General features: G+C 43.2%; 1 protein-coding gene across 1 annotated transcript in view; it reads right to left on the bottom strand.

Annotated features, from left to right (window-relative positions):
* CYB5R4 (cytochrome b5 reductase 4) overlaps positions 1-27,125 on the bottom strand; it is a 1,096,982-nt gene that overhangs the window by 599,967 nt on the left and 469,890 nt on the right. Inside the window, exon 7 of the mRNA XM_086926570.1 lies at positions 4,474-4,531. Coding sequence (XP_086782696.1) covers positions 4,474-4,531 — 58 coding nt within the window. The remainder of the gene's footprint in view (positions 1-4,473; positions 4,532-27,125) is intronic.

The following is a 27,125-nucleotide window of genomic DNA, read 5'->3' as shown; positions in this document are numbered from 1 at the left end:
TCTTGGGACCTACACAGGCCCAAATAATCAAGTGTTTATAGGAGGAGCACTGCATATTAAGGAGTGGCACTACACACATTTGTACTTGCAATGCACTGGTGTGTCATATGCCTTCTTATTCAAGCCGGACCTACTCATATGTCCACTGGTGCATTTATGCCTGCGAGTGCTATACATAACATTCCTAGAAAATCTTGCCATTGGCGAACACCCCAGGAATGAGACAGTATTTCTATCCTGAGGGTTAGGAAGAATCGGAGTGTATGCCAATGACAATGGCCCATAAGTCAATACTTCACACAACAAAGCAATATCCTCTCACTTGCCAAGTGAAATAGTTCCAGTGTTTGAACACTCAGTTGGATAACATTCAAGTAACCCTATCAACCCTGGGATTTTCTGAAAACTGGAGAACAGGAAAATACAGGGTGTCCCGGATATTGTTGCCTGCAAGGAACCCTATACGCTTTCTTATGTAGAGTGCAGTGCCTGAATATTATGCCTAAAAACACCTGACGACGTCTCTCTTTCCATGATGGATGGCTGCAATATTTGGATTCTGGGGTTTATGTCCTTCCTTTCCTGAGCAATGTAGTAATAATGCTGTCTTCATTTGAAGTCCTAGATTAGGCCCAAAGACTACTGCATAGGTTTGGAATACATTTTTCCATTTGCTCCACCTCAATGGTGGTTCCACTGGGCACGATAGAAAGAAGGGGTGTGGTGACACTGTGCATGTTTGTCCACTCTAAAGTATCTGCAATCCCCTAGACCTGTGAAAACACAGCACTCGTAATCAGATGCCACCTCCCCAATTCCTCCACCTGACACTTTTGCCAAATTCCCCAGATACAAGGAATATGCCACCTATGAGTGTAATCCTGAACAGAAAACAAAATCATTCATATAGGCATACTCATTACTATCATTAAAATACCCACTGTATGTGACTTAATAAGTTCCCTGTGCCCACATTACGGAAGGTTTCTGGGAAAGATTTCAGAGTGTAAGCTTGACGTTAACTTGCTACCAGTGTGCGAATCACTGGTGGACTTTACTCATGAAAGATGACACCTCACGCACAATCTTGTCACATTCACCCGGAGGCTGTTGTAGTGGTACTCTGACAGCAATGGCACAGTGTGTGAATCACTGAAGATGACCCAACAGTGTCTGCGTTGTAGGTGCCTCGCCTCACTTGTAAGTATTTACTCTCCCTATTCTTCAAATTGTGCAAATCATTGGAGAAAATCACATCCACGAGTCTGTAGTACTTAAAAAAAACACTGAGTTGCAGTGCCCTTGTGGGAAAGGAAAGTACAGCAACGAAGGAGACGCTCTCTTCAGAGGCAGAAAACATGCCTACTCCCCCACCACACACACTCTACACACTCCGAGCAGCCTTCAAGGGAGAAGGGACTCCATTGCTGGAGAAGCCCACTGTGTCAACAAGCCTACACAAAGGCTGGTCTATTCCAGTTGTTAGCGCTTGCAGATCTGGCCAGGGAGAGTCCCTCACACAGAGGATGTGGCAGCTGCCACCTTGAAGGACATGCTCCTCAGGAAAGTAGAGTGAACAAAACGTGCTCAGCACCACAGGTGCCAGCTTCCTGTGGCCTGCATGCCCAATGGGGGATGAAGAACACCAGCATCGTGAGCAGCGTTTCCCCGGAAAGTCACCCTGCAGGTAAGTTCACTCCCCCATTAACTCCAGTATAGTTGATGGGGAAATGATTCCAGCACTAGTGATGTTAGAGTTTGCAGACTGCTCCAGGTGTGTCAAGGGCCGATTCCTCAGGGAGTAAAGGCACACCTTAACCCCTCGGTCTTGGACAGGGGACGACTACTGCATGAAACATTGCAGGAGCCGCTTGCGCTGTGTAGGGTCAGACAGAAACACACATGTAAAATGTAGCCTATATGTGATCCTTCTTGCTGGCTGTTTGTGACAGGGTACTCACACCAGGATCAGAGGTTGTCCAGATCTGTCCTCACCACACTGGGTTGTCCCAAAATGCCCTTACAGAGAGTCTGAGCATGTTAGTTCCGCCGTCAAAAGATCTTCCTTCTTGGCGTGTTGAGGTGTAGTACGTAGTGGCTCCCTGTTGTCCTATAGCCCATGTACATCCTGCTCATCGTCACCAGTGTAACAGTACTCTTCAGACACCATAACGAAGCACCGTTGAAGATACAGGAGAATTAAGAGCTTTTTAAGTATACCTCAGCCATGGGACAAACTGCTGTGCCCCTTCAGTCGTCCAGGGACTCTGTCATGGACCTTGATGACACTAGGGTTCTATGGACAGAAGCCAATCCCAGTTTCTGTGGTTCCTTGTCCTGGGTCAATCCCCAATAACCACAGACAGGCCAATGCTCCACAGAAACCCTACCAACGCTAGGCATTTCTAAAAACTAAAGACATAGGGTAATCCATAAAGGTGAGGCTTGCCTGGATCTAAGCATGTTCTTACACAGAAAGCCTTGCAAATGTCAAAATACAGGATAAAAACATGATTTAGCCTACATCTACATGTTCTTTGACAATCAACAAACATTATATACTTTCATTAGATAATGATCTAAATGATTAGTTAGTACTTACTTGCAGTTTGAAGGTAAAAGGGTGTGAACCTGTATGGCTAAACATTTCTGAAAAGTCTGATAATATTCTCAATCCACTAAGAGGTTAATTTGCATAAGTCGTTCATGTTTTTTTCCCACGAAAACGCAGCACTGAAAACAATATGTAAAAAATAGGCGCAATCTCGGGTGTAAACAGTCCAAAGGATGAGTCTAGGTGAAGTTGGGCATCCTTTTATGCATATACATGGTCCCAAGGAGGATGTGTTTGCATAAACGTTGGGTACAGGGTGTAAACAACTGTTCTATAGAAGGTATCAAAAAGCTCTTGGGGCAGAGAAGAAACAAGCATTTACAATGCAATAGGTCTCGCATTTATTCGAGACCTATTGCATTGTAAATGGTTGGCATCACGGACGAAAGGGAGGGCGGCGGGGGGGTGGTAGAAGGCATGGAAAACGGGAGCGCGGGTGGGCGTATTTTGAAGACACTGGGAGGAAGGGCAGGCAGGGAGAAGAATGCACACACAACAGGAGGGGGGGGATTAAAAAAGGCACCAAAGCATGTCGTGCCTGAGGAGGAGAACCTCCTTAAAGAAAATAGTGCTCACAGTCAAAAAACATCACGTACCGTGTAACAAACGAAGTAAAGTGGCCAGTCGCCATGGGAGGTGACAAATGAAGAGGAGGCGGTACTGAGGAGGGACTAACAAGTGGATTGACGAATCGGAAGCCAGCATTTAGAACCGACAATTACACAAGCCAATGGAAAAGAGGGGCGGAGAGTGGGCGGGGCTTCTGTTCGCTACTCGTTAGTTGAGCGCATACAACAAGTCTCGCAGAGCAGCGCACGCGCGCTGGCTCACGCACGACCTAAAAAAAATATCAATGTATGTTTACGTATAAAACTGCTTACAAATCAAACAACACTACAAGGCAGAAACTTTAGTTGTGAAAAGTTTTTTAGTTCTGCATTTGCAATGTCTTAAATTCCTTTTATACACTGCGCGCCTAATTTTTATGAAGCCAGAGAAAAATTATTCTAAAGTGACATCAATATATTCATGGTAACCTTCTCTGAATGGTTTTCTTATCTTAAAAAAGAAAATTAAAAGATGCCCATCATGCATGCATGTGCCCGAAAGACAGCCATCTGGGAATCATTTTCCTTAAGCAAAAAGAAAAACACATTGCAGATGTCCCCTGCATAAGCATGTGCACACTTTTTCTTTTAGTTTAAGATACATTATTAAAGTATGTGTATGCAGACGGATGAGTGGGCATCGTAGGATGGCTTAGAAACCATTTTAAGATGGCCATCTATTAATACCACGGTGACTGGTGGGTGATTAGAGGCACACGTTTGCTGGGGCAAGCAGCGGTTGGGGGTGCCTGATTATTTTTATTCTCCCAAACACTGCAACGCAACGCCCCACAGAAGTCATTGAAGCATACATGTAATCAAATTAAAACATGGGAGGCTGAAACGCTCCTTCGGTGGGACGATAGGGAGCAAGGACGGACTGGGAACCAAAACCGGCCTTGGCAAGGTGCTTGGCTGGCCCCTGGGGGGGGTTGGGGGTGCGGCCGAGCAGTTTGCCAGGGCTGGTTTTGGCCAATTTAAGACATCAAATCAGGAGTAGGAACTGAGATAGATGAGAAAGTCATCAAAACATAACCAAAAAGAAGATACATGGTCCTCTCTAAGTTCATATTGGATAGAGTAGGACTGACTGTTTACCAACAGATTGCTGGAGCTGTCCATATCCGAGCTCTAAAAAAAAGTGCAGAGTTCACTTGTGACCTTTTTACTGCATTACTTCAAATTGTTTTACAATGATAGAAAAGCTCGTATTTTTCACTTGGGGTTATACGCTTTTTATTAAAACATTACCTTCTGTTTTGTGTATACGGCAACTGTGACGGCATTCTCCGTTTGGAACCAATCGTATCTGCAATAAGGAGTATAAGGAATATAGCTTGTCAACTTTAAAGCCTGATGTTGTTGCATTTTCTGTAATACACATGATGCTCCATGTAAACATTAGCAGTGTTACTTACATGGTGAAATACAATCAATTACAGCATTTTAATTAGCAATTTCTCAAACCACTAGCAGACTAATCAGTAAAGAGCAATTCCAGGACGTGCCATGCAAGTCTGAGTGACAATGTGTGGCAACATTTGACCCTCACTCAATCTCTACGAGAAGGCCAATAACTCATGCTGCTTCAATGAGGCGGCCTTCTATCAACGTATACAAATAACACGGCTTGATCTGCATTGCATTGGTATGGTATGCCTTGGTAAATGCCACTAAATTTAGAAAATGTCAGCGTTATTTGCATTGTTTCTTGCATTATACAAAGACCTGTTCATTGCTCAACCCCAAGACTATCCATTCTTTGCTTGCACCCCTGCAACTGCCTCCATTGCTTTATTTACTGTACTGTAACCACAGCAGATGCAGGGTAAATTTGAGAGTAAGATGTAGGCAGTTTGAGGTCAATACTTGCACAGTAGCTCGTCTGCTTTGCTTTGCATTCACTGTGCTGATCCATTGACATGAAAATTACTTAAACTGTTTCTTAATATCAAAATGTGGAAACATGGATGAGTGCATATACAGAAAATGTTGGTGTTCTTCTAAAGCATGAGAAATATTGCCACAAAAAGTACTGTCCAAAATACTTATAAATTATATCCAAGTTTACATGGCTTGCTTGTAATTTAACTTTTCAAAATCAATGTGGCTTTTGCTTTGAAATGTTTTTCCGAAATGTACAGTCTTCAGCAGATGCATCTTCTCAATAAGATCTGACCACATGCCCAATTGCGTTGTGCGCTCAGGTATCGGGAGCCCATTAAATCTTACCACAGTTGCTTTGCCAAGGAAAGATTATAAAAAAAGATATGATCTAAGGAGTGTGTTTGTCAGTTTTGTTCAAAAAATATCTCCTGTCAATTATTTCAACAACAAAAAAATGTACACAAATATTTACTCTTTTTCACTTTTGTGCAGTATACTTCTTTCTCTTTCTGTGCCTAAAACTCTAATTGCACACTTTATTTTACATAGAGATTCGTGTTGCTTTTGAGCAGCTTAGCCATGCGGGCAGAAGAGCCCTTCAGTCTGGGATAGAATTCGGCAATAGTGAAGCACTAATCAATTCATGGTCGGAGTCTTTCGAAGCACAGGGCGACATACACACAAACGTACAGGAATTCTCAAACCATTCATTTGTTTTTACTGATTAACTACAGAAGAAGAATCTCTTTGGTTCATATTCCATCCGTTTCTCTTATTTTATTCGCCATAATTGTAGAAGTGCTCAATAAAGAGCTGTCAGATCCAAAGCTGAAATAGATTTGCATGGAACTAGGGGGCAGATTTACAATAAGTGGCGCATCCCTGCATATCAGCAGGGATGCGCCACTTATTGTGCGCCTTGCCTCCGCCACCATGGATGCGCCGCATTTACAATGCGGCGCACCATGGGGCAAAAACGGCACAGATTCGTCACGCATCTGTGCCGTAAAAGTGACGCATTGCTGGAGTTGCATCGCAAGCGCGACACAGATCCAGCAATGCTCTAGGGGGGCTTATTCTTACAATGCTGCGTCAATCCCTACGCCTGCTACAAGCAGGCGCAGGGTTTTGACACAGCATGGGCCCCAAAGTGACTGAGTGAAATCTTGTAGATTCCACCCAGCCACTTTTAGGAGGCGTTCCTGCGCCGGAACGCCCCCCCTGCGCCAGAAGACCTCCTTCTGACGCAGGGTTTTACAACGTGACGCATTTCCCAGATGCGTCACGTTGTAAATATCCTGCACCATGGCACATCATTTGCGCTGCTGCTGCGTCACAAAAGTGACGCAATAGCGGCGTAAAAGAGGCGCAAGGGGCTTGTAAATCTGCCCCTAGATTTTTTAGAATTGCATTCGTGTGATATTGAAGCTCTAAAAAGAACTTTGCATATCTGTATCAAGAAAACTCGTTGTTTTATTGACACTTTTGACTATCTCACAATAAAAAGCCTTAAAATATATAAAGGCCAAAAGGGAATATAGACGATCAATCAGGAGCTAGAATTATCTGCTTGAGATTTTGTGACTTTGATGTAATAAATAGAAAATGGTTTGATTGCTTACAATAACTTACTCAAAACCTCCCTGTACGAGTCCTGCCACACTTCATTTAGGATACAACAAAGCTTGTTTCTGCTTCAGCCAAACACACAACCCAAAGCAGACAAATAGAAAGTTACAGAACTGCTTGAATCCAGAATAAAGACATCAAATCAAGTCTGAGATAAGTGCGTCGCCTAAGCCCTTTTTCATTGGATTAAGGGCAGATGCTGATGACACCACACTTCGTATTTGGTTGGATGGCAATGAAGATAATGGTTAAGTTTCAGAGATGCATATTTTCAAAAGTTTTCTTAATAACTGATAAATCTTTAATGGGAATTAATGTTTGTCTTTGGTGTGCTGCTTTAGATCTGGACTTCACAGTGGCAGTCAGTCAGTCAAAATAAACTTTATTCAGCCAATAGCCAAAAAAGGAAAATAACAATAATACAACATCAGCTAAAAATCCACATTAAATATTACACAAATTCATTAAAAAACAAATCCTATCTAAAAAACACAAGCACTCTTCAAATAATTGCACAACAGCATCTTATTACAATTACAATTTATAGCCCATAATAGATATTGTAATTCAGAACAGAAATAGTCAAATATTTAAATTTGATTTCGAGCAAAAGACGAAAGTAAAATAAAGATATTAACAGGGCGTAAAAAATTAACTCAATCTTAATTATAACACGTATCTCATCCTAATGCGAAAAGCTGCTTTAATAAAAATTAAGTAATGCAAAGCAAGTCTCGGGGATCCTAAGGACTGAAAAAAATGTGCTTTTCCTTGTGAAGTCTCACCTTAGCCTTTTGCAATAGCTGCCCCAAATAGTGATGTCTGCCCTCTTGATATAAAGAGCAAAACAAGGTTAAATGGTTAGTGCTTTGAATAGAGAGGTTGCCCACCCATTCGAAGGTAGAATCAGATTTCATCCCCCCCATAAAGGGGGGTACATTAAAAGTGCAAAGTGCACAGTCGATAGCGATAGGTCGGATTTGTGATTCGCGCCAGGTATGGCTCTATGCTACAAATTGTCGAAAGTATAGTTCACACTTGTACGCTTGACCTTAGACGGATCTAAACGTTTATTCATGCACTGCTTCAAATACAATTCTTTAACACGCGATAAATGATTAGGGACACTTGTAGGTGGACATCTGTATAAATCTGACAGACCCAAACTATCCAAAGTATTCCTCAGATATTTAAACCATTGAATTATGTCCACCTCATCAAATAACAGGCAGTTAGAAATACAATTTCTTGTCAGAGCAGATCCACCCCGAGTGGGATGGGTATGCTCAGACGTGAGTCCCATGCTCTCCACACCACTGGAGTCATGCTATCCTGGCTGAAGACGGTCTACATGAGCCCCCTCGCGGCCATCGCACGCCAACACAACCTCAACATAATCTCCTACGCCGACGACACCCAGCTGATCCTCTCCCTGACCAACGACCCCGCCGCCGCCAGAGCCAACCTGCACGAAGGGATGAAAGAGGTAGCCGAGTGGATGACGACCAGCCGCCTGAAACTGAACTCGGACAAGACGGAGGTCCTCATCCTGGGCTCCTCACCCTCCGCCTGGGACGACTCCTGGTGGCCTCCCGCCCTGGGCTCCGCACCCAAACCGACAGACCATGCACGCAACCTGGGCTTCATCCTGGACTCCTCCCTCTCCATGACCAGGCAAGTCAACAACGTCTCCTCGGCGTGCTTCAACATCCTACGCATGCTACGGAAGATCTTCTGGTGGATCCCCACCGAGACCAGGAAGACCGTCCCCCAGGCCCTCGTCACCAGCAGACTGGACTACGGCAACGCCCTCTACGCCGGTACCACCGCCAAGCTCCAGAAGAGACTCCAGCGGATCCAGAACGCCTCAGCCAGACTCATCCTCGACATCCCACGAACCAGCCACATCTCCGGACATCTGAGAGACCTGCACTGGCTCCCCGTCAACAAAAGAATCACCTTCCGCCTCCTCACCCACGCACAAAAAAGCCCTACACGACCAAGGCCCGAGCTACCTCAACAGCCGAATCAACTTCTACGCTCCCAAACGCCACCTCCGATCAGCCAACCACGCCCTCGCCGCCGTCCCCCGCATCCGAAGAGCGACTACAGGAGGAAGGTCCTTCTCCTACCTGGCCGCCAAGACCTGGAACTCCCTCCCGACCGACCTGCGCCTGACCCAAGACCACCTCTCCTTCAGGAAGAAGCTGAAGACCTGGCTGTTCGAGCAGTAGCGGCACCCCCCCACCCCCAGCGCCTTGTGACCCTACGGGTATGTAGTGCGCTCTATAAATGTCATTGACTGATTGATTCATTGATAGCCAGAAACCGGTCCTACGATGCTTGATTCCGGTCTAGGAATAACATGGCTTGGCAGTTCGAGCTGGACTGTTCCCATGAGGCACAGGATCAAGGCTGATTTGCATATGGTCATGTCTGAACTGGGGTGGTGTAGAGTGCAAAAAAACGAAGGATTTAGGCCCAGATCTCTGTACTGGGGTGAATATATGACATTGTTCTGCATTCTGTCCATCAACTGTTATTTTTGTATTTGTCACCCCGAGTGGGATGGGTATGCTCAGTCGTGAGTCCCAGGCTCTCCACACCACTGGAGTCAAGCTATCCTGGCTGAAGACGGCTGATAGCGATAAACCGGTCCAAGGATGCTTGATTCCGGTCCAGGAAATACATGGCTTGGCAGTTTGGGCTGGACTGTTCCCATGAGGCACAGGGTCAAGGTTGATTTGCATATGGTCATGTCTGAACTGGGGTGGTGTGGAGTGCAAAAAAACGATGGATTTAGGCCCAGATCTCTGTACTGGGGTGAATGTATGACATTGTTCTGCATTCTGTCCATCAACTGTTATTTTTGCATTTGTCACCCCGAGTGGGATGGGTATGCTCAGACGTGAGTCCCATGCTCTCCACACCACAGGAGTCAAGCTATCCTGGCTGAAGACGGCTGATAGCCAGAAACCGGTCCTAGGATGCTTGATTCCGGTGCAGGAAAGACATGGCTTGGCAGTTCGGGCTGGACTTTTCCCATGAGGCACAGGGTCAAGGCTGATTTGCATATGGTCATGTCTGAACTTGGGTGGTGTGGAGTGCAAAAAAACGATGGATTTAGGCCCAGATCTCTGTGCTGGGGTGAATGTATGACATTGTTCTGCATTCTGTCCATCAACTGTTATTTTTGCAGGGTGGAAACAAAGACAGACAGATAATTCTTTAAGCTGGCTAGATTTATTTTGTGCAAGGGTCGAGGTTTGCTGGTCAGTGGGAGAAAGGCAGTGTGACTGGCCAGTTTGGTGCAAGGGAGGCCGAACAGTATGGCATAGTGATCATACCACACTAGCTACAAAGCCTCTTTGCAATGAAGAGATGGATGATCTGTTAAGATACCATCTAGGGTGTTTCACTCTAGAATTCTCCAAATGATCATTGAAATCACCATGAATAGTAAAATTAGTGGTTTCAAATTGTGTTTCTAGATATGGATCTAATGCTTCGAGAAAATAAGACTTAATGGTGGGAGGCTGATACAGAAGTATTCCATCAAAGGTATTTTTTGCATCAAGATATATCTTAAAAGCAAGTGCTTCAAATTCCGAATTATGGCGGAGCGGCATACAAGTAGCTGTGAAGAAATTCCTGGAAAAAATGACGATCCCGCCACCTCTACGGTCAATGCGGTCATGGGTGACGGTTACATATGCAGGAGAAGTAGCCACGGTTAATTCCAGGCCTTAGGAAGCATTAGACCCAATTTCTTTTACAAACATTAAATCTATCTTATGTTGCTCTATAAAGTCTTTAATTTAATAAAAATGTGCTCATGATCTTGCATTAATGAGGGTGCAATGGATCATATTAGCTTTTTCCTGTTTTTCACCAGCAAGTGATGGAGGACAGCTTTCCTTCATATGAGGGATTGGGACAAAGAGACACATTGGACACACTACAGTTTTTTTACCTCTATTTTTGGGTACAGGGTGATGCAAGTCTTAAGCTTGTCGGCTGTCCGCGTAGGACTGGTAAGTCACTGGAAACAGGTGGGTTAGGGGTTTCAATTAAGAGGATGTTTGAGTGGTTTGATAAAAAAAGATTGCTTTCACATAGTTTGCATTACAATTTAGGTATAACACTGAAATAAGGTCAAAACAAAGTATAAAGCAGTCAGTACAAGAGCCTACGCGGCCTGACCGCCACCTCCCTGCGGCCGGGACACTCATGCCGGTAATCTCTACCCGCGCTGCGGGAACCAAAATCTGCCTGTATGCGTCTCCTGGCGCAATAAAAACATTGGAGGCCCTTGCTGCCGCAGGTGCTGCTGGGGCGTGTAGTAGAAGCCTCCTCTTAGTTGCCGGAACACTCCTGCTGGTAATCTTTCATTCTTTCTTTTGTTCCCCATGTGAGCCAAGTTGCTATGTTATTTCTTCCTCATAAAACCTTTAAGAAAGTTCTTTGGTTTCTGTCACAAAAGGGGGCAAGTATGGAGTTTCAGGTAGCAATGTCGTCACACATGATTTTACCTTTAGTTTTACCTTTGCCCAATTAACTGATCTCCGAGGTCCCAAGAAAAATACTTTCCAATCGTAGTCTACTGATTTCTTCCTTAGATCATTTTTGGATCAGCTGAAGGGTCCTCGAAATCACTGTGACCAGCTTATCAGGCACTTGTCTTCCTTTCAAGCACCTACTCTTTAAAAAACTCCATCCATTTTTCTTTGTGTTACTTGTAACCTTTGGGCCTCCGCGGCTCCCAAATGTTACTTTTTCATGGAGGGTGGGGGGCTGTGTAAGCCCGGCCTCGGGAGTACTTGCATTTTTCTCTTTGAAAATAATTGGGAGGAAGCTGATGAAGGTATCATAATCATATAGTCATGGTGTTTTGTATTACTAAGGCGGTGCAATAAAATATTCCTAGTTACACTTTTTTGTCCATGCCTTTCTAGAGAACCCTCTCAAACTTTTTTATTACACATACAGTGCTAGATAGCACCCCTATGCATGTAGGCCCCATTTCCAAAGTGTTTCTGCGCTTGCAGAATTTTTGCATGCACTTCCATTTCCTCGCATGTCATACGTGCCAACATACTAGTCTCAGCAGAGTGACTCGTGATTTTTTAAACCACATACAGCTTTATTTTAGCTGTCTCCGCCCTGAAATTGTCTCCAACTCAATGCAAGCCAAAGAAATGTCCCTGATTTTCTTTGTTGTTTTTTAAACATCCCTATTTCTTGCTTCCAAATGTTGGTAATATGTCCTATATGGTGTTTTACTTCCCTGTGCTCATATAGAGAGCTAGCTTGTCTGCAAATATGTGTGTACTGAAACAAATGTGTATGCAAGTACCAATGGTTCAAGCACACATGTCAATACTTATTATCACTTATTGGTTTGAGAGACAGGACAATTGTACTTTTCCTGATAACTTGCATTGGTACAAAATGTATTTGGAAAAAAACGAACCTATCAATCAGTCTAACAAAATAAATCGGGCATCTTCGGCCTACTTTTGGAGTGTTGGAACGTAGGAATCCAGTGAAATATGGAGGTCATATCCCTCAACATGCCATCAATTAATCACTACGTTTCCAGCTTTAGGTATGTCACTTACAAATCGACAACATTGTGCATTTAAATCTAATTAGTTTAAATGAAGACAACAAACCCTTCAACATTAAATGCATTAAAGTGCTTGGTGCGTGGCTCCCCTGGCTAGTTTAGACGGCTCCCCAGGAAGCCACGGTGCACAAATTGGGAACCACTGGCTTATATGGTAAGTGAAAATCTTATTTCCAGAGCGTTAGAACTACAAATGTGGAAAGGAATGTTGGGTAAGAATAGTGTTGGCTGGGAGATTAGAGATTAACGAGTAATGGAGCGTCCTGTGGTAGCGGTTTGACCATAAGTTGTGCAATATGTGATGGGCCGATCAAGCCTGATGATGTGAAGATCTATGCAAAAAGAATATTTAATGGACAGAATGCAGAACAATGTCATGCATTAACCTCAGTAGAGAGATCTAGGCCTAAATCCATCGTTTTTTTTGCTCACCATACCATTCCAGTTGGAACCCAGCAATATGCAAATCAGTCTTGACCTTATGCTTCATGGGAATATTCCAGACCGAACTGCCAGGCCAAGTCCTCCCTGGACTGGAAACAAGCATCCTAGGACCGGTTTTGGGGTTTCACCCCTCATCAGCCAGGATAGCTTGACTCCAGAGGCATGGATAGCACGAACGCCATATCTGGTCATACTCGTCCCACTCGCGGTGACAAATGCAAAAATAACAATTGATGGACAGAATGCAAAACAATGGCATCCATTCCCCCAGTAAAGAGATCTGGGCCTAAATCCATAATTTTTTTGCTCACCATGCCATTCCAGTTTGAACCCAGCCATATGCAAATTAGTCTTGACCCCGTGCCTCATGGGAACAGTCCAGATCGAACTGCCAGGCCAGGTCCTCCCGGGATGAGAAACAAGCATCCTAGTACTGGTTTTGGGGTTTCATCCCTCATCAGCCAGGATAGCGTGAATACAGTGGCATGGAGAGCACGGGACCCAAATCTGGGCATACCCATCCCACACGGGGTGACAAATGCAAAAAGAACAATTGATAGACAGAATGCAGAACAATATTACACATTCACCCCAATACAGAGATCTGGGCCTAAATCCATCGTTTTTTTGTTCACCATGCCATTCCAGTTTGAACCCAGCCATATGCAAATCAGTCTTGACCCTGTGCCTCATGGGAACAGTCCACACTGAACTGCCAGGCCAGGTCCTCCCTGATCTAACCACACTGGTGTTACTATTTCAAAGGTTGTTATTGTGGAATTATCATTCATGAGGGTTGAAGATCAGACATCCTCCCTTTGTAGAGCGTGAAAATAGGTGTGACTCTGACACAAGTCCAGGTGGATTTAGTCTGTTTTCAATTTTTTATTTGGATACTTTTGCTACTGCCGCCTGTCAAGAGTAAGTAGGTGGGTGGTGTACCTAAAGAACTATAGGATGCATGCGCGGAGTGTTCAAGATCTCAACCGTCATCGAAGAGTTGCCATATCAAGAAAGAATTGATGCACATCATGCAGGGTTAATAAAAGTTATGCAGAGGCCATCTTGCAGCAGCAGTTTTGTGCCTTGTGACAAGTGCACCATACGCTACATGTGAGAGCGGTATTAAATCGGTGGTTTGTAATGTGAGGAAGTTACCAATTGTGTGGATGTATTTCATTTCTTTGGATTTCTTACAGGGTAAGACATTATTGTGCATTTTCCTTACACTGTAAATATGAGACACTATTTTGTCCCTGCACACTGGCTAAATTTGTGCTTCAGTTAACTAGTAAAAGCGCTCCTGTTGAAGAATGGACAATGTACAAACATGAGTGGGCATAGATTTACAGTTTCTTTACCCCGAGCCTTCTGGGCATTCTGGTACAAAACTTGAAATGCTTTGTCAGGCATAGAGGGACTATTTTATTAATTACATTTGACAATTAATGAACAAGGTTAAATGGTTATCACAGAAAAAAGACACCACTGATGTCCTGAGACATTTGACGGAGGCATCTTTTACTACCGAACAGGATTACATGGTATCATTAGATGTGGAAACTCCATACACCTGTATCACGCAAGGTGAGACGCTGACTACCATTGAAACCTTATTAAGAGAGAGAGAGAACTCAAAACCATCAATCCAGTCCAGTTTATCATGGACTGTGCACACATAGTTTTCAAGACACCCTAAACCTCCAAACATCATGTACTTCGATGAGTAGTATGTTTACCCCGAGACTGGCACACCTGAATATATGCATTCCTTTGGCAATAGCCAGATACTGTCATCCCACAACCCTTTCAGGGCCTACATAATAATGTGGAAAAGATATATTGATGATATTTTTGTAATTTGCCGTGGAGAGGTCGAGAACATCAATAATTTTCACCAGTGGTTGAACAACCAGAACAATTTTCTCCGGTCACCCTGGAATACAGCAAATCCAGTCTTCTCTTCCTAGAGTTATTAATCTGTCCTTCGGGTGGAGGCCTTGAGACTAAACTGTACAGAAAACTGATGGCCTGGAATGCCCTGCTGCCTTATAACAGTTACCATCCGAAATCCCTACGAGACAACCTCCCCTTTGGACTGTTTATACATCTCAGGAGGTATTGCATGTCCATAGCCAAATACAAAGAACATGCTGAGACTCTGACTCTATAACTACAGAAGAGTGACTATCTTAGACATCTGGTGCACATATCTGCAAAGATGGCAGAGAATAATAATAGGATGCACTGTTAGAAATTGCCCCCCCCTAGAGAACTGAATTCCAGATTGACCCATGTAAATACTTACTGTAAGTTCTCCAACCAGATAAAGAAGCCGCTCATCAAGAACTGGAAAATCTTCCCTGCTATAATAATATACTGGAGATCAGTAATGGACAAGATCACACGATTCCGGGGCAGTCCAGTCCCGCCTGAGCCCAAACGCTGCCTGCTAAACATATGGGAACCCACTGACCTTAACACCATAAGGCAAACATGGGCAACTTTAGGAATGATGTTAGCTAAAAGGAATATCGCTAGACATTGGGGAGCTATTGCCGCCCCCACACTCACGGAGTGGTTTAAAGATATGGATGTGGCTATGGTGGTGGAATAAACTGTGTATGTACGCAGGGGGTGGCCGAAAAAGTGAATATGAATATGGGAAAAGTGGAACACTTATAGGGGAGGGCTGTGCACCTTACCAATCATACCTCAAGATCCAGAAGTATTGTAATGAGGGTATTAATAACGTGGTAATGTGATAAACTCACACTGTATTAATGTACACTTACAACACTGCAATTGAAGATAGACATCCTGAAATGTAGCTCTACCAAACCCACTAAATGTAATGAGGAGTACTTGTAATACTTTTTATATGTGCCATTTCTTTGCGGAAAAATAAAAATATTTTCAAAAAAAAAAAAAGAACTGGAAAATCCTGAATACAGGCAACACTTCAATTGAAATCCCTTTATTTACATTTAGGCTGTCCGGTCTTAGTTTTAAACCTATAATTACTTATAAAACCCCACCGAAAGGGAAATAGCCCTCACCAGTGTAAACACATAAACACTGAAAAAACACCTGCACAACCACAAACTAAATGCCATTAAAAAAAGGAAAAGGAGAGTACAAGAGTCCTTTTTTTCTTCCTGAAGGGGCCAATACAATGTAATTTTGTTATACAAACTAGCAGCAAGGAAGAATGTGATAACATTATTCTGCTTGGGTTTTGTTGTTTAGGGATGCCACTAAAATATTGTTTCTTCTTCCTTTTGCATTTTTTAGTTTTGTGGTCTTAGGTCTAAAGATGCAGAGTTTAGAAGCACGTTTTAGGTCTTGTTTAATTATTTTATGAACTGTAGAGAATCAGGAAATGTTAAAATCATATTTGATATATTGGTTGCGTTTGATTCTATCACGGATAGGGAAAATGGCTGGTTTCATAAGAATCTTTCCCAATATGTGCCATCACATAGAGAGTAGGTAAATACCCTTGATACATCAGCCCCCAGTTTCTAGTGAGTTGGTATTGATAGTAGATACATTGCCAACACCTGAGGCTTTAAACATTCAACAAGTGACAAGTATATGTGAAAAGAGTGCTATCACCAAGCATCTGGGTTAGTGGTGAAAACATGATACCAGATTTTTGGAAAACATGGAATGCAGTGTCACTTGGAATGCTGCTGCAAAAAGGTTCTTTCCAAGTTCAACAATGATTGGAGTGATATTGCTTGTATTTGCAGTGATTCAGCTTTAGCTGAAAAAGTTGTGTGATGATCTGCCAAAATCAATATCTGAGCTGAAGTGCTTCCCTGTAAGAGATCCTTGCCACTTGTTAAATGGTATGCTGGAAGCATCTTTACAGTCTTCAGAGTTAATGAAGAATGCTATTGACTTTTTTGTCCATTCTTGTGCACTGTTTTGTTATGCAGGGGGATATAAAATGCAAACATTTCTCATTGTGTTATTTGTGTAGCATCAAAGAAAGAGCCATCCCACCTGGTTTGCTTAGCTGTTGGTTCTCAGTTCAAGGGGCTGTGAATGCTATATTATCCATGTGCCAACCGTTTACAGAATTTGTGCTGAGTGATGATGCCAAAGGCAAGAAATGAAGAGGATCTTTGGTCGCATATTGCTAGTGATATGAAAAAAGTGCACTGTACTACATTCTTAGATTTTTACAGGAAAACATAACTGCTGTAGTGGACATAATAAAAAATAAAACTAGAGTCTGAAAAAACCCTTGTCTTCAAGTGTTCAGCGAAATTGGTCTAGATGTGAAATGTCTCCTTGAGAGTAGGCTGGGCGACACCTTTAGTGACTTTGGAACTGCAACATGTTCCATGTTAGATTGCCTGCCACTTGGTAAGCAATGCAATGTTCCAGAGTAATTCAGGAACTTTTATTTTACTATGTATGAGAAATGGCTTGCAATGATGCATAGAAATGTCCCTTTACCAACCATGGCATTTGACGTCAATGAAACCTCACTGTGGTACTCTGTACAAGACCTAGATCCCTTCCGTAAAGGGGAATATTCTCTGTAGTTTCAAAAGTGCTGCTTCATTTTTGACCGCTTCAATAACTCTGAGGACATAAGAACCCAGTTCAACGCAAATGTTGCAGAACCTGCCCAGAGAATCACAATCTTCAAGTGCACCAGTATTGGCACGGAAAGTTGTCAGTGGCCAGAGTTAGCAAATTGTGTACTGGCTGTTTTAGCATTCCCTGTCTCAAGTACCAATGTTGAGAGGGCTTTTTCACAGATAAAAGTTTACATGGGAAGGAAAGAGTGAGCGCACATGCCCAAAGACTCACTGAAGAAGTATTGTATGGTGTACGACAATAAGTTAGATTTGGAAAATTGTACTTGGACCTCATCTACACTGTCTTTTTTACCATGCACTATCTGTGCAGAAAGCAAGCAATATTAGCCGCTTAACCGCGGTGGCAATTCCGCCGTGGTGTAGCGGTTTTATTGAGTGGGCGGGTGGGGCTGCGTCGGCCAACGGACGTGCGCAGCACTACGGAGGTAGTGCTCGCGACGGCCGTTGGCCGACGGGCGCATCGAAGGGAATAAAAGCAAATTTTTCCATAAACACCGGAAAAACACTGTTTCTGTTGTTTTTAATGGCTTGAAAATGTGTAACCACTGAAAACCACTGTTTTTTAAGGTACTGAAATCACTGGAAAACACTGAAAAAAACCACCAGAATTTACTCAAAATAGAAACTGAAAACAGGAAATCCTATTTACATTCAAAAGAAGCAGCAATTTGAGAGAAAGTGTGATGCTCAAGATGCCACAGAACAATAGAAACGGAGTCAAGAATCAAGGATCATTTCCTGTGTGGCTCATGCAGGGTCTGTAAGCATCTGGTCATACAACTTCCATTGACATTGGGACGGACAGACAGTTTGAATTGAAAATAAACACTAACTGCAGTAGTGAGAAACTGATTTATCTCATTACATGCCAATGCAAACTACCCTATGTAGGCATGACTACGCAGAAAAATAAAGACCAGGATCATGGAACATAAGCGCATCATACGTTGCAAAGAACAGGCTACTAAACAGACCGTCACTTCATAGAAAAGTGCCACATAATAGAAGACTTGAAACGGATAGTACTTGGCCAGCCCTGTATACCTTCACACATTGGGGACATCACAAGTTTCCTATTTGTAAAAGAACTGAAATGGGTATATAGGCTACGCAGTGACATCAAGGGACTCAATATTGACACAGGACTCAATGATGACATTCCCTGTTTCTCTACTACCTTAAGATCACTTGATAGCTGCGGTAAATGTCAACCCCCCCCCTTAGTGACGTCCCCTCACTAACATGAGCAAGGACAGAATGAGCACTCTGTAACACTCAAATACCAGTTGCAGAAACAGTCTGTGTGAGTCTGCATACAACATCATTAAGAACAGACTCCCTGCCCTATTACCCCAACATACATATTCATATTTGTATCTTCACATGAGGCATACAAATATACGACCGCTACGTTACTCAGTTCCCCAACTGAGCGTTTATTTGGAATGGAACTCTGACTTCTTGCTGCTAACTGAATCCACATTCATCCAGCACCACCTCTTCTGACAAGCATGAATGCTCCACAGGGATCATTTTCACTAGAGTTTCTCTCGTTAGAGTCTTTCTCATTAGAGTTACACTGTGGGACTACACTTCCCAGCATTACAATCATTTCACTGATGCTGTTTTTGATGTCACCAATAACGTGATCGCGTAACACGCCCTCCCGCGACCCCATATAAAATAAGGCAATTGAGTCACCTTCGGTGCCTTCGTCAACCAGCAGAATATCAATCTGCTTGGGTACCAACAGAGAGGTTAGGTCTAACCCTGCTTAAGCAGGTTACCTCTGTTAAGACAAACCCGCTTTTCACTCACACATCCATTTCAGCTTACTTCGTTAGCAGCTGCGTAACCAGCACTCTTGAGTCCCTCCTACTTGTCCACCTCATTTAGCTCTGTTCTGACCTCGGATCCATCAGAACCTCTCTGGGATCAGCCAGCATAAGAGTGGGGCTCTCTTTAGGGGCACAGATGGTCTTGTTTGCAATAGACAGTAGAGGTACGACTGCGATACAAGATGATTTTAAACAATACGCTATGGGCACACCTTCAACAGGTTTCTCCCCATATGATTTCCAACACTTTTATGGGTTTATGTCTTTCCCCGTGAATTGCCTGACAGTTTTTAATTGACAACACACAATCATCTTTTGAACTGTCAATGATAATGCATTTTGTTTTTCTCATAATAAGCATTTTTGAGAGTTATAAATGATAATGCATGTCGTATTGCGCCTGTTACTGACTGGTGTTCTTTATAAAGTATTAAGAACCAAGAGAGAGCATATCCGGAATGTAAAACTGTAAAACCCTGCAAAGAAATTTCTCATTTGTTTTTCCAATTATGCCTACGTATAGGTGTTACCAGTGACTCCCCTGAAAAAATAAACCACAGATTAAATAAGGATCACTGATTGTGTATCTTTTTCATTATAATTTTTCTTCTTTTGAAGTTCCTCAGAACCTCCTTTGGATCACTTGCCATCACCTATGCCATTCCGTACTGTTGCAGGGATTCTGCACATACACAGAACTATGCGCAGGAATATGGTACCTCGATGTATAGGGGCTAAGTCTTCTTAACACCTCAGTACACACAATCCCAAGACCGACTAGCTATAGTGTCTCATTCGCTCTCCTAAACAATCACGAAGATGCAAATGATTAGACACCCCAGAACACAACACTCACGAATCTCTCAGGAATCGCGGTAACAAGATGTACCCTTTCGCTCACCCACTCGCACTTCTCCACAATGAGAATTGACAGAGGCAATGTTGCAGTTTACAATGTTTATTTTAACTATTGTGCTCTATAACACAGTATACAAGCCACTACCAGCAGCAAAATGCATAAACCTAAAACAGATTGCATTGTAGCAAGTTCAAATATTCACAGCAGCACAAGTTGGTCCCGACGAAAGCCGAGACACCTTATTTTTAGGGTCAATAGGCTAGAACATGCAGAACACTATCATCACTAACTGCAGGTATATGTTATCCCTGCCAGTGCCCTGTAGCCTAGCACCCTAGCACCAGCACGTGTCAATAAAGGTATATTCTGTAACTGGTAGCTAGTTTTACTTTTTCACTATCACTTTTCTCTTGTGCTGCATCTCTCACCTGACCTGATTAGCAAATCATCATTGTGGTATTAAGCATGCCTCTGATAATTAATAAAACCTTCCCTGAGCTCCTCCCTCTCAGTGAGGAAGTTGTAGCCCGTGCTGCGACTAGGCATCCTGGGACGAAAGAGAATCACAATGATGAAGCATGCCACCTTTGGTGAGTGAGGGATTTTGTCCTACAAAAGGGATATCCCAAGGTTTGGTGAGCTACCTTCTCGGATAACCTTTTGCTCTTGTCCAATTCTTTAGACCAGAGGGTTCTTTTTTCTGTGATAAGTACCAAATCTGGGAGTCAACCCTCGAAGGTCTTAAAAATTCTCCTTGCACCCCCCACCCCTTTCTATGTGAACCAAGGTAAAATGGTCCCAGAACAAAAAAAAGAATTGTGTTACATTCTTTGAGCCCCAAGGGTCTATGTGTATACAACCAGTATGTTTCAGGGGATATTAATGTTTTCAATGCAGCTAATAATGACTGGGATAACTATTTTGCTCCTAATGCCTGCACTGATTTTATGTGGTTCAATATTTTCCAAAGAAATTAACAAAAACATGAAACAATTGATGAATATGTTTTTGGCCTAAAGAAATTGGTGATTATTTGTAGGCTTGGAGATTGCAAGAAAAGTTAATCAGGGATCCAGGGTCAAGTGGTGATGCGTGCCTGTAATACTGCAATCCAAGAGTGTTTTGGGGTTTATGGAGATTCAGCACTGAATGAAATGTTAGGAATTGCATACCAGGCTGAAATTTCTGGCAGGTGCACTAATGTGTGTGAAGAAGGATGTTAAAGATGTGAAGTTGTGCACAAGGTGAACAGTTGTGTACAGAACTAGTTATATAGCAAGCAAAATAAAAGTAAGTTGGATTCTATGGAAGGTCATGACTATTTGGCTTGTGGTAAACTGTGTCCGACATGTGGGGTGGTAGGACATTTTGCCAAAGTGTGTAGAAATAACAAGGATACAGTTAAATGTGTAAAGAAACTGAATGATGAGAATATGTTTTCAGATGATGAAAGTGGAGAGGAGTCAAAATAGCTTGAGAGTTTGAGAGGTAAATTGGTATTGATTTTGGTTGTGTTCTCAAAATACAAGAACAAACAAAAATCTTGGATGGAGACTGAAGGAGTGGAGGTTAAACCATTTGCTGATTCTATGTATCCCATTGCAAATGAGGAATCATGGAAGGAACTGTCAGTAGATAAACATTTTTCTTCTGAAACAGGTCCTGGTAGTTACACAAGTTACAACATCGAAATGGTAGGTTTTTGATGGCATATGTTTACATTTAGAAACAAGTATGCTCAAGGAAAATTGAACATCACAAAAAAAGGACAGTCTGTATTGAGATGAAGTGATTTAAGAAATCTGAACATAATATTGTATGCTAACAGTAAGGACATGCTACGTGTGGAGGGATGATGATGGCATGGAATTGAGAGAATTGACACATAAGAAATTTCCTGGTGTATTTTCTGGTACAAATGGTACTTTAAAAGAGTTCAAGCATAACATTATTTATATGGAAGATGCTAGTTTAACATTTATGAGGTACAGAATATTCCAACAGTACTAAGGCAGTAAGTAAGGAATGAGCTGGAAAAAATGTGTTGCTTTTAGAGTAAAAGAACTATTTTAGTGCCTAAATCTGGATTTCTCCTTTGGTAGTAGTCAGATGCAGCAACAGAAAAATAAGCCTTTTGTGTGAACCTTAGACATGTAAAGAATATTCTCACTGATCGATTTCTGTTCTTAAGAAGTCATGAAATGGTGTTGTTGATAAAGGATCCAAATTGGTTCTCAATGACAAACTGTCATCGGCTTATCATCAGGCTCAATGGATCCAGATTCTATAAAACAGACTACATTTATTACACCCTTTGGATGTTTCCATTTTAAAAGAAATGCATTTTGGACTAGTGTGGGATCAGACGTTCAGTGGTAGATGTGTAATCTTTTGGGCAAAGGAGAGGGTATAGTGTTCTTATTTTGGGAGTCAACAGAACTAAGCATAATGAAAATGTTAGATATTCTCTGAGCAGAATGGTTCGACTGTGAGTTGTGACAAGTGTAAGTCCGGTGAGAGGAAAGGAAGTATTGTATTTATTTCATATTATTGATTGTGAGGGCATCAAGCCCAAACCGGCCTTTGTGGATCCCGTAGGAAGTGCCTCTGTCACAGTGTGAAAAGATGATGGACAATGCTTTTTAGGACTTAGGGAGTCAGTCTAAATTTTTACCAAATTTTACATCAAAGACACACAACATTAGACAGTTACTCAAAATCAAACACATTTGTTTGGTCTGAAGAGTATAAATACGATTTTCAAGGGGTTAAGGAAGTGTTTGCCAAAATAAACTCTTTGAGTGGTATTGATCTCAGTGCAGATAGTTTTATTACTACTTGCCCCAGCAGTAAAAGTCTTGACACATTTGTATCTGAATGGAATAAAAACAGTAAGAAGGTTGCTCTTGCCTATGCTTTTAGATCATTGATTTCTAAAGAGACATAATCCTGCCCGCTGCGAGGACCAAGGGTCAACTTGCGTACCAATCCAGTTGAGTAATGGTGTTCCCAGATTACACCAGACAGGTTCAGATTCGACACAAGTCTTATGACAAGGTTAAACAAAAACTCAGATTCATGGCACTGCAATACATGCTCCACTTCCCGGTGCACCTACAAGTCCTCTAATAAGGCAAATCTCACTTCATTGGCTCTGCACACGAAACATGGAAATAGCTAATAAAACAATGCCCTCTGACGCTGTACCTGCTCTGGTGGTGGCCAGACTAGCCCAGCTGCGTGGCCCGAAGGACGCGGGCGCAGAGCATGGTGGTGCTCAACGCAGCAAACGTTCCAATAGGGTCCATTGGTGGCAATCATCTTTCGGAGCTGTACCTGAACCAGTTACGAAAGTGAGAAACTTGGGTGTCATCTTCGATGATAACCTAAATTTCATGGCTCACGCCAATCAGACGGCCTCCAATGCCTTCTACAAGCTACGATTGGTAAGGAAGATTCTTCCTTTTCTTCCTACCAATGTGGGAAAGACATTGGTTAGCGCAATGGTCCTGTGGAAAATTAATACAAACTTGGTGAACATTATCGGCGCCATCTTGCCCCTTTTCGAGCCCATTCGTGCGCGTAAGCGGCAGCCATTTTGAGCACCATGGCCTCCCTGTCCCTCGCTGATAGCCAGCGCGTCTCTCTCTCTCTTAACCTCGCAAGCACCCCCCCCCCCGCACACTGGCAACCCCCGCTCTCTCATGCCTTGGGTCATAAACCCCTCTTCAGCGCAGCTTCACCACGGAATCCCATCCTGTTCCCAGCGCGACACCTCCCCTCATTCCTTTCATGGCCTCAAAATCCTTTTGATGCAAACCCCCTTTTCCTGTGTCCCCGTTTGTCCTCCTTGTTCCCAGGCCGCCACCTGACCCTGCGGATGCTGTTTATTACCCCATACAGTAGGAAGCTTCCCCTCCCCATCAAGAGACCCTCGAGCCGATCAAAGCCCCCACCCTATGAGATCCGATCAAACTCATGCATTCCGTGAATCGGCGGAATGCCCTGCTGTGCGACAACCATCACCTGTTGTGACCGGGGTGGGGAATCCAACTGTAAATGTATGTGGGAACGAGTCCGAAGGGGAGATTCCGAGGATGTTCTTTCAAGTACCAAAGTGTTACGAGAATGTGTTATGTGCAATAAAGATCATAAACCCTAGTATAAGAGGCCAGGCCTCAGAGATGTGGTTAGAGCACCTCGTGACGATACTTGCTGTCTGAATTGATGTGTTCTCCTCCGGAGAGAATAAAATCCTCGTTTCCTGCCTTCCAGTCTCCAGCGCCTGCTTCTTCATTGATTAACATTGGTGGGTCATAGAGGCGATACCGCCGGGCAACAAAAAGGGTCTTTGGTTACTGGTTGTCTTTGGAACCCCTTTTTAACAGTCCTATCAGCGTTGGATTACTGCAATGGCTTGTTTGCAAATGCCCAAGTTAAGACAATTAAGAAACTGCAAACAATCCAAAACGCAGCAGCCAGACTTCTCCTCAACATTCCCAAATTCAAACCAATATCCGAATCCTTGAGGAGTCTCCACTGGCTACCTGTTAGGAACCAAATCAAATTCAAGACGTTATGTATCGTCTACAAGGCACTACACCATCAAGCGCCTCAATTCCTGTGCGACCATCTCGTCCCGTACATTCCCACCCGAATGTTACGATCTGCAGGACAGAATGACCTGGTAGTGCCACGGACTAGATTGGTCAATTGGGGAGACAGACGTTTTTTAGCTGCCGCCCCAAGATTATGGAATACGCTCCCACAAACCATAAGATCAAGCCCAAATCTATTGTCCTTCAGGAAGAAATTGAAAACCTGGCTATTCAACCTCTGAAAAACTGCAAAGATCATATAGGAGGGTAAAACAGTACAGCGCCGAGACGCCTGCGGGCAATTGTTCGCGCTTAATAAATGCCAAAAATAAATAAATAAATAAATAAATAAATAGCCATGACGCTTTATCCATCTTGGATTCATGCAAGGAAGACCATAGGTCTTCGTCCCCGGCAGATAACTGACTCAAGTACTCAATTCAGAATGATTACGGCCCTCCATTGTCCTTAAGCACATCAGCACCACCATATTCTTTTATGATCTTAGAAACCGGGAGCCTCAGGAGGGAGACTTGGAGATCAGCTTTCTTCACTACCTGATATTGTAATGAGGATTATGTTTGGGTGGTTGGATTTGTACTTTTAAGTTCTACATGACCTGGTAGTGAAAAACTCTTACATTTATGTTTCACTAGTACTAGGCCTATCTCTCCCAAAAGATAACATTGCAGCCGCCGTATTACATTTCATAAATATAATTTCCAAATGGGAAGAAACAATTGGTTCACGTTTTGAGTCTCTGGAATCCTAATTGAAAATCCTAACTTTTTTGTTGCAGTTTTATGCTAAGCAAACACGTACCAAAGGTATTGGAGTGCCTTACATGACCAGCAGTTACATTACACAAGCAGCACACATTCATTTTTGGTAGGCATGGGGAGATTCAGTGAGGTGCCCAGAATCACAGGATGTTGAGAAGACGCTGAGACTCAAACCTGGTACCCCAGTTCCAAAGTCGAAAGCTCTGACTGCTATGCCACATCCTATCCCCTACCGGTGAAGTTGGATTTAAATTACAATTCTGCAAATGCCACTTTGATAAAGTTGTCATTTTCTTTCCTTAGCCATTTAGTGCCTTTAACCGTTTTCTGGTCATATGACTAGGTGTAGTTAGCAGTTGGGCTTTATATATTCCTCCTAAACAGCCACACACAATGGAAGCTTAGGTGTGACTGGATTGGTCATGACTGGCAGGATGGGAGGGAGTAGCTGGGCCCATCCACCATTACACCTGAATAGGCTGTGTCCTGTCTCCACACAAAGGGACGTATACCCCATACAGTTTGTCTGGAGCCAGGACCAGGAAAGTAGGGCATCTGTGCACTACAAAGGCATGTCGGCATGTCTCTAGAAGCTTGCCCCACTTCAAAGGCACAACTGTGAATAAAAGAAGGACCTCAGACACCACCACTTCAGTACATTTTTGTACATGTGGATACTCTGCCAGGAAGAAGGACTGTTGTGCTTTTACAAGGACTGCCACTCTGCTAGACTGCTACTTTAAAGGAATAGCTGCCCTGTTGTGCTGACCTGCTGGCCTCTTGCCTGGGTAAGAAGAATTAGACCTGCGACTCCATCTTGAATCCTGGACCCCAGAGTGACTCAAAAGCTACTCTGCTGACCTCCAGATCCGAGCCTCAGAGACATAAAAGGCTGTCCAACAGCTCCTGGACCCGTTGTCAGAAGGTTCCTGACCCCAAAGTGGTGCCTCCTAGGCTCTGTGCCGTTGTGTGCCTCCAAAGCTCTTAACATTAAGGTTTTAGGTACTTTGTGATAGCATATGGGCCCCGTTTACGCTGGAACTGCGCTGTGTGCTCTGAAAATCAGCCCGAGCTGCCGTCAGGCTAACTCTTTGCACAGCAAACATCAATTGCACACAGAAGACTGCCACAGCGAAGCTCCAGCTGGCCCGTTGGTGATGCCCAATCTGCTCTTAGAGCCATGCAGCTTCACTATACAAATGGACATTTTAACTAACATCTCTCACAGTTGCTCTCCGTGCACAATAATCAGTATTGAACAGAGGCACATCAATAGTATTCTCCGTTCACCTAATACCATAGCTTGTGTACTGCTCTAACATGCTTTGGATGCCACACACTGAATCCCTTTAGTATCAAATCAACCATTTATTATTTTTATCCATGACCACATACGCCCACCTGCTAAAGGGAAACTGATGCAACACATCTGCACACACATCTTCTGGAGTGCTGACAATTAATGAAGCTCTACAGCCGAGGCAGAACGGACACAACAATTTACTTCCCCCCTATCTTTTACTGCTGTTTACAGCAGTCTTGGATAAAGCCTGTTCCACACTTCCTGCATTCTTGAGCTGACACACCTTCCAGCTACTTACAGCTATGCGTGTTTACT

Source organism: Lissotriton vulgaris, chromosome 6, assembly GCF_964263255.1.
Source record: "Lissotriton vulgaris chromosome 6, aLisVul1.2, whole genome shotgun sequence".
NCBI lineage: Eukaryota > Metazoa > Chordata > Amphibia > Caudata > Salamandridae > Lissotriton > Lissotriton vulgaris.
The sequence above is the reverse complement of the archived record's forward strand: the minus strand, read 5'-3'. Positions and strand labels throughout refer to the sequence as shown.